Source organism: Triticum aestivum, chromosome 2A (genome assembly GCF_018294505.1).
Source record: "Triticum aestivum cultivar Chinese Spring chromosome 2A, IWGSC CS RefSeq v2.1, whole genome shotgun sequence".
Lineage (NCBI taxonomy): Eukaryota > Viridiplantae > Streptophyta > Magnoliopsida > Poales > Poaceae > Triticum > Triticum aestivum.
This window is the reverse complement of record NC_057797.1, coordinates 138,219,839-138,233,996: the sequence shown is the minus strand read 5'-3', so window position 1 is coordinate 138,233,996 and position 14,158 is coordinate 138,219,839. Positions and strand designations below refer to the sequence as shown.

Here is a 14,158-nt window from a genome sequence, read left to right as displayed (position 1 = left end):
AAAAATAAAAGCAGAAAAAAACTCACAAATCTTAAAGGACAATCCAACGGCCAGAAAATCTACTGGCCACAAAACTAAAAGTCAGCTGATTGAAATCTGGCTAAAGTGATTTTTCTTTGCACCAAGTATGGCAGAATTTGCGTCGTGTGCATGCCTTTGAATGGTCCTCTTGATGACCCGTGCTTGTTTTGTTACAACTTCCAAGCTTTGTAAAGTTGACGATGACGTGCTTGTGAATGGTTCTTAAAGAATAACTGTTTGCGGGAATGTCGGTGTTGGTACTACACGAACATGATTGTGCTGAAAACTGATTGATGGGCATGCATGGTTGAATTGGTAATGAACATGGTCATTATCGTTTTGAAATAATACACATGGTGTTGTAACTTTGTATGCATCTCCGGTTTGTGCAGTCCACGAACAATGAATCTACTGTTAATGCATATATCCTAACTCAACTGGAGTAGCAGCTTACTGATTTTTGAAACACATGTGGCACATACTGGCAGTATTTTTTTTTCTTGTTTATCTTGGACAATATTTTGACTGCAAGGTGCTGGAAATATTCCTCGAGTTGGGTTGCAATCTCTGGATCCTAGTCAACTGAGTGAGATTTGGTACTTGGATCCTCCTAACGACACGACCACATAGAAGTGGAAGCAGCCTGAGTGCATGGCCGACTAACTTTTGTTTTGGCAAACGGGCTGGCCGAGTGGCTTGGTCAGCTATAGACGATGACAAAGTGTGTGTAGACCGAGCGACCGAGCTCCTTTTGCTACCGAAGAAAATAATCTTGATTGACTAGAGGCGGGATCAGAGCGTACATTTCCCCCTCCTGGACTTGTTCTGCCTCCGCTACCGCTAGCCAGCCACATCCTACGACGCTTTCGACTGGGAGGAGAGGAGCGCGCACGAACGAAACACGGCGGCTCCGGGCCAATGAAAACGAGACGGCCGGCGGGAGAGATCGGTCGCACACGCATGGGTTGCGCCGCGCAGGCGCTCCGGGTCACGCAAGCAGTGCATCTCATCTGCCGCTTCGAACGGACTGAGGACCGGAAGAAGAGCATAGGGCGGCCGAGCGTGCCCCGCCGCCCATCTTTTTTTTAGCATCAGTACAGACACAAGCGCTCATATACACACGCATACACTCATCCCTATGAACGTACACAAGCACATCCTATCCCTATGAGCACCTCCGAGAGACTGAACCGGCATATCATCTTGAGATTTACGAAGTCACCGTAGGCGCCTCGTCGTCGACGGGAACGTCTCTTTCCACTAAAAACGCATCGCCGGAAATTCTGAAATAAATCCAGGAATAATGCGAGCACCAGGATTTGAACCCTGGTGGATTGGGGATATCACTGTCCACCTAACCATCTCAATCACAGGTTGGTTCGCGCCGCATGCGTTCAGCTGGATCTCGGTTGTCCTACGCAGAGCGGCACATTCATGAGGCATGCATGCATGAATGGACACGCGACATCGACATAGCCTTCCGTGGACGGTCTCTGCATGACGTCCGCAGGTGGAAATTCTAGACGAGCCGTGACATTTTTTTGCGTCCATGAAATTGAACCGAGCTCGTCGCAAAAAGAACAACGAAAAAAACGCGTGCGAGTTGCACCTAGATTGCCCTTTCACCGGGACTGCATTTTTTTAGCATCAGTACGGACACAAGCGCTTATATACACGCGCATACACTCACCCTTATGAACGCATACACACACCCTACCCCTATGAGCACCTCTGAGAGACTGAGCCGGCATATCATCTTGAAATTTATGAAGCCACCGTAGACGCCTCGTCGTCGACGGGAACGTCTCCTCCCACTGAAAGCGCATCGCCGAAAATTCTGAAATAAATCCAGAAATAATGCGAGCACCAGGATTTGAACTCTGGTGGGTTGGAAATACCACTGTCCACCTAACCATCTCAACCACAGGTTGGTTCGCAGTGATTGCCGTACTCAAAGAACCGGGGGATGTTGTGAACTCAACCACCACTAATTGCCAGAGTCTATATATAGGCAACTTTCATACGTCGAGGCTTCTCCCGTAAGGAAACGGAGACGTTAACGTTTGCAGCACAACACTCCGGTTGATATGGCGTGCCGATGGCTGTTCGCGCCAGCCAGTGGGAAATTCCTTTAGCCTTTAGGCTGGTCATAGTGGGGAGTAACTTAGACTAGTAACATACATATGTTACTAGTCTATGTTACTACCTTCATAGTGGGTAGTGTCATAGGTGTGGTAACATAGTTACCTTCATTTATTACTTTGTAGACTCATTATGCATTGGAAACCGCTATGTGATGGTAACATATTATGTTACTCTATTTGCCTCTCTCCTCATTAATTACTTGCCACATCACCATTTTTGCTTATGTGGCATCTATGTTACTACCTATGTTACTCCCACTATGACCAGCCTTATTAGGGAAAGATTGCGCACATAAGACACGAAAAGCTGAGCTTTATGATCGGTCCAAGTCCATCTAGTCTAGAAGAAGAAAAGGGACCTTGGGTTCGGATCAGCGAGCGTTAGTCAAGAGGACTGATGATGAAGATAAATCCATCACGCACATTAATCAGGACATCCGACTCTACCAAACATCGGATACTTGTTGCTCCTCGGTCAACCAAGCGACGAGAAATCTTTCATCATCACTGAATGAACCAAGCAAAGGCCAGGAAAAGGCAACGTGACAGCCATCGGTGGAGCGTCGGAGCCACGGAAATAGAGGGAAGGGAACCAGAAACACGGCTAGCAGTAATGACGATCAAGTCTACCGGCCAATATTCTCAAGAACAGTTTGACTAATTCACATCTAAATGTTTTTTAAAGATGTCACATTTAAACTCCCACAAATATATAATGCAGTAACAAGAAAAAAAAACTAGGACAAAAAAATAAACCACAAATAGAATGGATATAAGCTTAAATGTGACATATGTCGCATCTAGATGTGTCCTATACAGACCCTTTCAAGAAACAAACAAGCTGGCTGGCTGCACACTTGCACTCCCACCGTCGTCCCACGGCAGCGAAGGGGAAAGCCTCCCACGAGAATAACTCAAAGCCGTCTGCATGTAGTAGTAGCACACGGCTACGCGCAACAACAAATCCGACTCACACTCACACACTATACACACACGCACACGCACACGCACACACGGCCACAGGCACAAACCTCGCTCTCTGACCCCGGCCCGCTTTTCTGGAGCCCCGTCCGCGCAGAGCACATCGTGCTCGTCGGAGGGAGTGATCAGGGGGGTGCAGCTGGTTCCTGAGACTCACTCGAGCGAGCGACCTCGTACTCGACCGGCCATGGCGGCGGCGGCGGCACCGCGTCCCCTGAGGACCTCCATTGCGCTGCTCCTCCTCGCCCTCGCCCTCTCCGCGCTGGTGCCGTCGTCAGGTAAGGGCTCTTGATTTCTTGGGTTTTCTTTCCTCTCTGTTTATTTTTTCTTGGAGTTGTTCGTCGATTCATGCGCTGCTCGAGCAAGATCGTTCGGGGGCGAGACGCGGGCAGATTCTTGGGGATCCACGGACGGAGATTTGGGTAACCGGTAGAAGCACGAGAGGGAGGGGGAGGATTAGGTCCGCCCTGCTAATTTTGGTAACGGCGATGATTTCTCCGTCCGCCATAAATGTGATCGTCATGATCAACACGCGATTTTCATTCGGGGATGCATTTCTGGGAGGGCTTTGTTTGGGGAGCGAGAAATCACATGCCATCGTTCATCTTTACCAGTACTATTTTTTGCAACCATTGAATGATCTGTTTTCACGTCAATTACAGTCTTCTTTCATCGTTGCCTGAGAGCCTGTCTGAAACCGGAAGGGTCTCCTGTTCCCCATCCCACATTTCACTGCCTCCTAAAAAAAGCTTGAAATTACAACACTTCTAGGCCTCTTGCACCACCATTAGCTCTTCGATCGTGTTAGAGGTTTTTTATTTATTCAAATTGGTCTGTTCAATTTAGTTTTATAGCTTTTGTAGTTCATGTAGCCATGTATTAGGCTTGGTCTGTATTATGACCAAGTGCAGTGGAAACTGAGTGGGTGCACACTATTCTGTTTCATTTCAGCGAAAAACCCGCCTTATGAACGGCATCATGCTAAAATTGTGACCTCCACTTGGTATGTGAACAACACTTAGTGTGAGTAAAATGGGTGTAGTTTAATCACCAATTTGGTAACTTGATAAGTGGCAGCTCCAGTTAGTGTTCATTCAGTTTAATTTATTATGGCCCTTGTTCAAAAAATTCAGTCCACTTTATGGTAACATGTGATTCAGTCCACTTTATGGGAGTAAAATTCAGTCCACTTTATGAACTTGATACATGTCTCCTACCATGACATCCTTACATTTTTGTGGAACCATGCCCCAAGCAAATTTCCTTGGCATTTTGCAGATGCGTACGATTCGCTTGATCCGGTTGGGAACATTACGATCAAGTGGGATGTGAAGAAGTGGACGGAGGATGGCTACGAGGTAAGTAAGCCAGTTCAGCCTGTTCGAAGCTAAGACCAATTCAGCGAATGCCCCTATCGCTACACGAGTCCACACCAGCGTTCTCCATTCTTACATGAGCAAATTCCATGAAGAAGAATCTCCCATGGGAAAATAGAATAGATGGTGCACTGATATTGCAATACTTTGTGGAGCTGCAGGTCAAAGAGATGCTGAAAAGAAAATGACACAGAACATTTGGCTTCCCTGTTAGTAGTATCTTTTTTTTTTCCACCAGGAAAATTGGTCTATTTGGCTGGTCTTAACAATCAAAAGTCATATGACACGATGATTTACCGATATGCTGCAGCATTTAGGGTTTCTTCATATGTATTTGCACAACTTATAAGCTGAGAAGCAACAACCTCCACAGTCCATACAAAATCTTTTATCCAAACTGATGACAAACAAGCTGTAAACTCCTTTTTCCTCCTGCAGGCCACCGTTTCACTGTACAACTACCAGCAGTATCGCCACATCCAAGCGCCGGGATGGAAGCTCGGCTGGGCGTGGGCGGGGAAGGAAATGATCTGGACAATGGCCGGCGCCCAAACCACGGAGCAGGGCGATTGCTCCAACTTCAAAGTGGAGCCGCCGCCGCACTGCTGCCGGACGGACCCGGAGGTGGTGGACTTCCTTCCGGGGGCACCCTACAGCCAGCAGACCCCAAACTGCTGCAAAGGAGGAGTCCTCAGCTCATGGGGACAGGACCCCGCCAACGCCATTGCCACATTTGACGTCAGGGTTGGCCGGGCAGGGACTACGAACAGCTCCGTCCAGGTGCCCGCCAATTTCACCCTCAAGGCCCCTGGGCCAGGGTACACCTGCGGGCCTGCAAAGGAAGTAGACCCTACCAAGTTCATTGTCGGGGACGGGAGGAGGACGACTCAGGCCCTCAGTGAGATTTCCATTTTTCATCATCTACCCTCCCTACCACCATTTGATGCATAGCAGTAGTAGTATATTTCAGAAGGAGCTTTTTTTCTTCGAGAAGGAGGATAAACCCCCGGCGAAGCTTTTGAACTTTTCGACGCCGTGTTCATGATCTTCCTGCCGTGGCAACAACATTTACTAGCATTTTGGTGATAGCTTTGTGTTTCTTCTGTGCAGAGACATGGAATGTGACGTGCACATACTCGCAGTTCGTCGCGGGAAGATCCCCGACGTGCTGCGTTGCGCTCTCGTCGTTTTACAACAGCACCATAGTCGACTGCAACACGTGCTCATGTGGCTGCCAAGACAACAACACAAACCCAGTGAGCTGTGTCAAGTAAGTTAAGTTACATATGATGCAAGAACATGAGTCACAACTTTTGTGTTCGGTTATATATGTGACACGGTTGGGTGTCCTCCTTGGCAGGCCCAACTCACCTTATCTGGCTTCTGTCGTGCCCGGGGATAGCACCAACATCCCGGCACCTCTCGTCAAATGCTCCTCTCATATGTGCCCAATAAGGGTGCAGTGGCACGTCAAGGCTAACTACAAGGACTACTGGAGGGTGAAGATCACGGCGACAAATCTCAACTACCTGATGAACTACTCGCATTGGAACCTCGTCGCGCAGCACCCGAACTTCAACAACCTGACCACTATCTTCAGCTTCAGATACAAAGATCTGAACCCTTATGGAACAATAAGTGAGGGCTTTGTTTCAATCATCTTCCCCTGAAAACTTATACATTATGCAGTGTATATTTGTCTCCATGCAGAGGCCGGGGGCAATCCTCCTTAAAAAGAAAAGAATGTTTATGTTCCAGCTACTGACAAGTTATTGCTCTGTCGATCGCAGACGACACCGGGATGATGTGGGGCATCAAGTACTACAATGACCTGCTCATGACTGCCGAGCATAATGGAAATGTTCAGTCTGAGCTTTTGTTCCGGAAGGACCCGGACACCTTCACCTTCCAGAAAGGATGGGCGTTTCCGAGGCGAGTGTACTTCAACGGCGAGAACTGCGTGATGCCGCCTCCAGATGCGTACCCATGGCTGCCGAACGCTTCTCATCGACTGTCGGCGTCACTTACCATTCCATTCATAACCGTTTGGACAGCATTGGCATTCTTGCTGGTTCATGCGTAGTGAAGGTCGGTCCAAGGAGGAATGAATACATTAGATGGAATTGCACAGAGGTTTTCACATGATTATTGAACAAAGGTTTAGATGACAACTATCTTGGAGTGCAGATTCAGATTCAGATGATTATTGAACAACCTAACCAAGCCTGAAGCTCTGGCTGATGGTTGTACATTACTACTTGATGTGCTTCCTTTTTTTCTTTTTTGCGGGGATACTTGATGTGCATTCTAACTAAGGCAAGACAGATACTTAAGTTGACGCAAAACATTTTAAATTGTTAATAAAGAAAAAAACACAATAAAGATAGATATTGACTGTACTCCTTCTATTCCTCGTGTAGTGTGCATATTTTTTTGGAAGTAAAACATTGTTTAGTTTGACCAAGTTTAGGCTGGTCATAGTGGGGAGTAACTTATACTAGTGTCATGCATATGACACTAGTCTAAGTTACTATCTTTATAGTGCAAAGTAACATAGTACTAGTGTCATAGAGGACTTCATTTATTAGTTTGTAGACTCATCTTGTCTTGGGAAGCGCTATGTTACAGTAACATATTATGTTACCACTTCTCATTAACTATATGCCACGTAAGCAAACTTTTCTTGAAGTGCGCTATGTTACTAGCTAAGTTACTCCCACTATGACTAGCCTTAGCGAGAAACATATCAACAGAAATAATACCAAATAAATACTAGTCCTACTATAAATATATGTTTAATGATGTATCTAATGATATTTATTTATTATTATAGATATTGCTATTTTCCTCTATAAATGTAGTCAAAGTTTGGTAAATTTGACTTTTCAAATATTTTATGTGCACTAAACAGAGAAGTATAGAACATCTATTTCCATTGTGGATATGAAAAGCACATTCAGATAAGCATTGCTTTCTATCTTAACATATAAACACGTAGAGCTCATGCTTCATGCATGCTCTTGGAAAGAAGAAGAAAAGCATATACCCAGGCAAATTGAGGTTATTTGAAATCGGTTTTGCTAAAGCACATCAGATGTACCCTAAGTATTGCACATCTAAGTCCTATGTCATTGATTTACATGAAGATTTGTGCGGAAATTTGCTTGTTCTTTTTCCTTTTCCTTTTTCTTTTTATGTTTGATTTGAGCCACTTAGATGTGCAATAGCTAGGACTCATTTGAAATCTCTAATTTAGGCAGATCGGATTTTTTTGGATGGCCAATAGGGATGACAATTTTTATTTGTTTCATAAAGGGAATTTCATTTCTATCTGATCAATCTTGCGTTGTTGTTCTCCCCCTTTCCCCTCAAATGTCAAGTGAACTACTCATTTTCGTGGCAACTACTCCCTCCGTTCCCAAATATAAGTCTTTTTAGAGAGTCTAACAAGTGACTACATATAGAGCAAAATGAGTGAATCTACACTCTAAAATATGTCTACATACATCCATATGTTGTAGTCCATTTGAAGTGTCTAAAAAGACTTATATTTAAGAATGGAGGGAGTAGTTCATTTTAGATACTCCAAGGTTTTGACATGATGTGCATCAAAAAATTCAGGAGAAAAACAGTGCGCATGGCAAATTCACCCATAGTTGACAACTACGGTTCGAAAAGGTTACAGATCTGTGGGCAACAACACAAATAACTGATGGCATAAATCTTGAGGGGGAGGGGGGGAGGGGGGGTATGACCCGATTTCAAGGGAATAACTGACCTTGATTAAGCATGTCCTCGCTGTAGTCCTCTAGATCTGCCTAGGGTTTGCGCCGAGTCGCCATGGCAACTTGCTAGAAGGGGATCGGGGCAAGGGAGGGAGATGATCGAAACTGGGAGTGGCGGCTTTGATGACTGCCTTCGCACCGCGGATCGGAGAGGGGTTTAGAGGTTTTTCGGGGAGTCTGTCTCGTGGTGGCCCATGTGTTCGCGCTCATGGTTTGGGGAGTTAGTAGTTGTCGTTGGTTCAGCCTGCAGGCTGTCATGCTTACACCCGAACGTGCGTGCAGTTTATATGCTCGCCCGCACGGGATCGTGTGGGCTGGCTCCCAGGTACGACCGGACGAGTCGTGCGGGTGGGTGTCCATTGTACCACACGGGTGGCAGATATCGGCATCCAAGAAAAAACACCAATGAACAGAAGAAAGTGCTATGGGTCAGAAACGGGAGATGCAAACTCCAACCTGATTGTGTTACACAGACATATTCCTCTACCGAAATCATGCTCCTGTCCTGCGTGCTCTACTTGAAATGGGGAAAAAACTTGCGTTTAATTATATCCAGATCAAAACACAACCGATGTCAATCTTGAAGCCCAAAACGTTCTCCTATGATCTACAGGCAAAACATCATGGCCGCCTCCGACGCTCATGCCACGAGGAGAACCAAGAAGGCGACGACGACGACGGAGGCGGAGCTCACGAGCGGCGCCGGCGCGGAGTTGGGCAGGTAAGGGTAGGAGTCCGGCGGAGGCATCCGGCACTCGTCGCCGTTGAAGTAGATCTTCCGCGGGAACGCCCACCCCTGCCTGAACGTGAATGTGCTCTCGTCCTTGCGCATCAGCACCTCCGACTGCACGTTCCCGTACGGCCCCGCCTCCATCAGCTGGTCGTTGAAGAACTTCATCCCGTAGAACAGCGCCGTGTCATCTGCACACCCACCCAACCGTAGATCTAAATTTAGTTCTCATTGCAGAGTTTGTGATGATGAAACGAAGGGAATTGATCGAGATCTTGTTTGCTTACTGATGGAGCCGTAGGAGACGACGGGCTTGTAGTCGAAGCTGAAGACCTGGGTGATGTTGTCGAGGTTGGGGTGCTGGGCGACGAGCGTCCAGCCGGTGTAGTTGGTGCGGTAGTCGAAGTTGGTGACGGTCACCTTGGCGCGCCAGTAGTCGTGGTAGTTGAGCTTGACGTGCCAGTGGACGCGCACGGGGCACATGTGCGTCGTGCACTGCAGCAGCGGCGCCGCGCTCTGCCGGTTCACGTGCCCGCGCAGTGCCGCGGTGACCGCGTGCGCGCTCTTCCCCGACGACGCCGGCATGAGCCGCTTCGAGTCCCGCTCGCTGCGGGCGCAGGTCTTGTGCTCGCAGCCGCACGCGCACCTGGCGCACGGCACGATGGTGTCGTTGTAGAAGGAGGAGAAGGAGACGCAGCAGGACGGGTACTTGGACGCCAGGTGCTGCGAGTAGGTGCACGTCACGTTCCACGTCACTGCATGGAGCGCCATTATATTCATCCATCCATGGTGGCTCGTTACTCGTTAGTTACTTACAAAACTATTTCATGCATGTATGCATGCATGCATGCATGGCGAGGAGAAGAGAGAGAAGGTGAGGACGTACTGAGGGCCTGGGTCTTGCGGCGGCGGTCGGCGGTGAGGAAGACGGTGGAGGGGACGACCTTGGCGGGGCCGCAGGTGTAGCCGGGGCCGGGGCCGAGGAGGGTGAAGTTCTTGGGGACCTTGACGGTGCGGTTGGTGGTGCCGGCCTGGCCGACGCTGACCTGGAAGGAGGAGACGGCGCCGGACGGGTCCTGGCCGTAGGCGGAGACGACGCCGCCGCGGCAGCAGTTGGCGATCTGCTGGTTGTAGGGCACGCCCGGGAGCAGGTCGACGACGGCGGGGGTGCGCTTGCACGAGTGTGGGAGGTTTGCCTTGAACTTGGAGCAGTCGCCCTGCTCCGTGGCCTGCGCGCCCACCATGGACCAGATCACCTCCCGCTTCGCCCACGTCCACCCCACCGTCCACCCCGGCGCCATGATCTGCCGGTACGTCTGGAAGTTGTTGATCGTCACCGTCGCCTGCCATGCACGCACGCATGCAACCGATCGGTTAGCTCCTTCACATTGTCCTTGACACGATCGATCATAATGAACCCCGGAGAGAGATGGATGGAGAGGAGAGGATACTCACGACGTATCCGTCTGGCGTCCACGAGAGAACGTCCCATTTGATGGTGATGTTCCCGTTGGGATCCAGCGGGTCGTAGGCCACTGCAACGCACGAGCGAGATCAACACGCTGCTCAGCACCACCATGGAGCAAACAAACCATGATCGAATTCGCCAAAACACAAGCGTAGGGAGCTAGAGAGGAACCTGCGACGGAGAGCGTGGCCGCCGCGGCGAGGATCAGCGCGAGCGCGGCGCTGGGCAGCTCCATGGTCACCACGCGTGCAAATGCCTGCAAGAGCAACGCACGTACTCTCACCAGAAGGCGCAGATATTGTGGTGCGCGTGCGATGCCGGGGGCTTTAAGGCAAAGAAAGGGAGCACCGGATGACCGGAGCAGGGCTAGCTAGCGCGCGGCGGGTGGCTTTTGCAGGAGGTGCATTGTGCGGGAAGGAAGCCAAGCCATGCCAGCCAGCGGCCGGCGGCGCCCGCGCGATCTCGATGGCAATGCGCCACCAACCTCGATCGGGCTGGTGCTGCGCGTGCCTGCGTGTGTGCGCTGCTGAACTCATGGTCACATCACATGGGCTCTGATCTCTGACGATTGGTGACTCGACAGAGCGGCACCATGCCGCCCCTGTGCGCGCGGCGTTGGGTGTGGTGGCTCGGGTCGGTGCGCGAGCGCGACGTACGTACGTGGCGTGCGCCTTTGGCGGTTTGGCTGGCTGGATCGGGGTTTGCTTGCGGTTTGGTTCCTCACCGGGCAAGCAACGTGGTGGGTGGTCTGGCCGCGCCCGGAGTGGGAGTAGGAACAGTTTGGTTCCTGTCTCGTGGATTCTTTCTTTTGCGGGAAATGGAATTTTGTAGAAACTGGTTGATGCAGTGTAGCGGCGGCCGGCCGTTGCGATTGCGACTGGTCTCCGATCACGACGCCGCAACGTCCGAACACGCCTGAACATTCTCAAAACGTGTGTGTGTGGCCCATGCCGTATGCTTGCGTCCTAAGTAAGCACTACGGAAAACGATTCATGTTTCGGTCTATTTAATGAGAGCCGTTAGATTCTAATTCAACGACTGATGTATCTCTTTTCTGGAACGCGCAAGAGAATTGCGCGTCATATCATTGAACATATAACTCTAGCTCCGCAACCCGCCTTACGAGAGCCATCTCGGTTTCAAATCGACCTCCCCCGCACGATTTGACTCGCTGTCCAGTGCCAGCATCCTTTTCATCGTGCTGGTAAAAATCGGGCCGTCCGTTTTCCTGTACGCTTCGTTCTCGCGCTAGAGCCGCTGAAGCCTGGGCCAGGGTTGCGCGTGGGTCCATCTCGCAGTACCGCCGTGTGTGCGTGTGTGTGTCCAAGAGCCTGCTCGGTCAAAACGGGCGTCGATCGTGGGTTCGCAGCGCTGGCAGGCCCATCCATCGTGGGTTGGTTCGATTTTTTTACCTTTCGTGCTTGCACCCAGCTGCGTCTGTTCCGCTTCAGCTGCGTTGGGCCCATTTGTCCGTCTCTTGGGTGCGCGGGGGTTACGTTCTTGCTTGCTCGCGTGGCTGGCCTGCTTCGGTCCGCTGGGTAAAGAGGCGCTTCGCCTGTTTCTTGTTCGTACGCGGGGTTTCTTCTCTCCGTGCCGCTGCAGGTGGCCCATTCACGCGTTTGGCCCCGCTCGTTAGTCAGGTTGTGTTCGTCCGTCGGTTCCTCTAGGAGTTACAGCGCCTGGTCGAGGGCGTGCTGCCTTCATCTACTCTGGTGCCTCGGCTCCTGGTTCACTCCCCCCGCCTGCACCTCCTCGTTCTCATCTGGTCGCCATCGCCGGTCGCCACCGGTAGGAATCGATCCCCGTCGGCTTCTTCGTCGGTTGCTTGCGCCGCCTTCGCCTTGTTTCATCTTGTCTCCTCGTGCTGCTGCTGTGGCCTTTGGTTAGGAAGGGTGAGCTCCTTGCTTCTTTCGGTTGGTTCGTGCTCGATTCTTGCCTGCTCCTGCCTGACTTGTTCTTCCTTCTACCTTCTGCTTCTTTATGCCTTGTAGGCCTGCTTTGACTGCTTTGCTGTGTTGTGGCTGTGCGGCTAGTTGTTTCTTCTGTGCAAGGTGAGGTTCTGCCTGCTCCTGTGCTTGCTATGCGCTTGATGAAATGCGCGATTGGATTTCTGTCGGCCTAAGAATCTCATATGTTGTGCGAGACACAAATGGGTGTGTGCCATGTTTAGATCTGTTGTGTGGTGCTCCTAGGGGTTGATTTAGTTTAGCTTAGCCTGTACTTGACACTGCTCTCGTACCCGGTCCTGTTTCTGACAGGCCCCATCGATTTTCAGATGCTAGCTCGCTTTGGTTGCTGCGGTTCCTACCCAGTGTGTTCGTTCCAGGGATTATCTTGGTTGGTTTAGGGTTTAGGACTGCATTGTTTGCGTTCTTGCCTTGGTCTAGAGTGATGGTTGCTATACGTACGGTTGCATGCCGATGTGGCCTGTCGCACCTACATTCTCTCCAAGACTTGTTTCTGCCTTATTTGTTCTTTAATGTTCTTTAATGCTCCTCTGCATCTGCTTTAATGCTCCTACTTGTTTGACTTGATTTTGTTCTTGCTCACTTAATTTCTGCCTGCCATGTGTGTGTTCTGCATCTCAACTTTCGTTTCGATGTCTTCCTTCTTCCCGTTTGCTTGATCTGCCCTTTCCCGTGCTTTAATTCAGTTACTTATTGCTTCTTCATTTTTATATTCTGTTTCTGTAGAACAAAGATGTTTAAATATCTAATTTGACTTTCTTATACATGTGTAGGTCTCCTTTGGTGACATTGGACTGCCGGGTCACTTGATCACCTTGCTCACGTTTCAGGAAGGTTCTGCCACGCTTCGGTTCACCTCACAGCTCGTGTGCTGTCTTTCATCTAGCCAAGGTTTCATGCTTTCCTTCCCTGCTATTTCTATTCTTGTACTCCTTTAAAGTTCAGTCCCTAACTTGGTTCTAATCATGTGTCTTATGTGCGTTGGGTTCTTCCATGTCTTTGTGTACTGTTATTGCTGTTGACTATTTCTTCAGTTTGCTTTTCTTGATTGCTCATACACGCTCTTTCCTGCTTATGGTCTTATTATTCGCCTGCTCAGGATGCGTCCTGTGGTGCCATTTGTTGTGCCAATTCTGGAAACTGTGGCAACACACTATGAGCTTCCTCCTCCTGTCTATCTGTGTGAGGTTGATGGGGATGGGCATGTCCTTGCTGGGGTAGAGGTTGAGATCCCTGGGGATGGTCTTGCGGTGATGCCACATATTTTTTTTGGAGCCCTGCGTGCCTCAGTTCTGCAGATGCATACGAACAGGCTGCCCTTCAGGCAATCAAGTTTTTGAAGGGGCTCTATGGCTTTGTAGTTAGAGATTACAATTATGAGTGTGTTGTTGTCTATAGGAATTATGGGAATATTGCGGTCGCTGTTGCTGCATCAGCTGTTCTCTATGCAGCTTATTTAGAAAGAGTTCTTGCCTACCCGCACTCATTAGGCACGGGCTCCTCTGTTAGTGTCTCTCGTGCCTAGGCGCATCCCCCTCCTAACTTAGCGTTGCTGTACTCGAGGCTTCTAGCGTCTGTGTGTTACATTTAATCATCATGGGGTGTTGTTGTTGTATTATTGTACTCATTTAGTAATAATAATAAATAATAATTTTATCAGATGCTTGTAGATCCAGTGTAAACAAT

At 49.5% G+C, this 14,158-nt stretch overlaps 2 protein-coding genes across 2 annotated transcripts; one reads left to right on the top strand and one right to left on the bottom strand.

Annotated features, from left to right (window-relative positions):
• Positions 1 to 3,057: 3,057 nt before the first annotated feature.
• On the top strand, positions 3,058 to 6,801 carry LOC123188006 (COBRA-like protein 1). The gene is made up of 6 exons (XM_044600034.1): positions 3,058 to 3,424; positions 4,425 to 4,504; positions 4,961 to 5,420; positions 5,633 to 5,792; positions 5,883 to 6,160; positions 6,313 to 6,801. The coding sequence occupies exons 1-6, from the start codon at positions 3,334 to 3,336 to the stop codon at positions 6,603 to 6,605; spliced, it is 1,362 nt and encodes a 453-aa protein (XP_044455969.1). The 5' UTR covers positions 3,058 to 3,333; the 3' UTR covers positions 6,606 to 6,801.
• Positions 6,802 to 8,734: 1,933 nt separating this feature from the next.
• LOC123185012 (COBRA-like protein 6) lies at positions 8,735 to 10,922 on the bottom strand. Its single transcript, XM_044597034.1, has 5 exons — positions 10,677 to 10,922; positions 10,493 to 10,572; positions 9,924 to 10,380; positions 9,325 to 9,792; positions 8,735 to 9,228 (listed from the first exon to the last, which is right to left on the bottom strand). Exons 1-5 carry the CDS (start codon positions 10,738 to 10,740, stop codon positions 8,948 to 8,950), a joined length of 1,350 nt encoding a protein of 449 aa, XP_044452969.1. The 5' UTR covers positions 10,741 to 10,922; the 3' UTR covers positions 8,735 to 8,947.
• Between the last annotated feature and the right edge of the window lie 3,236 nt (positions 10,923 to 14,158).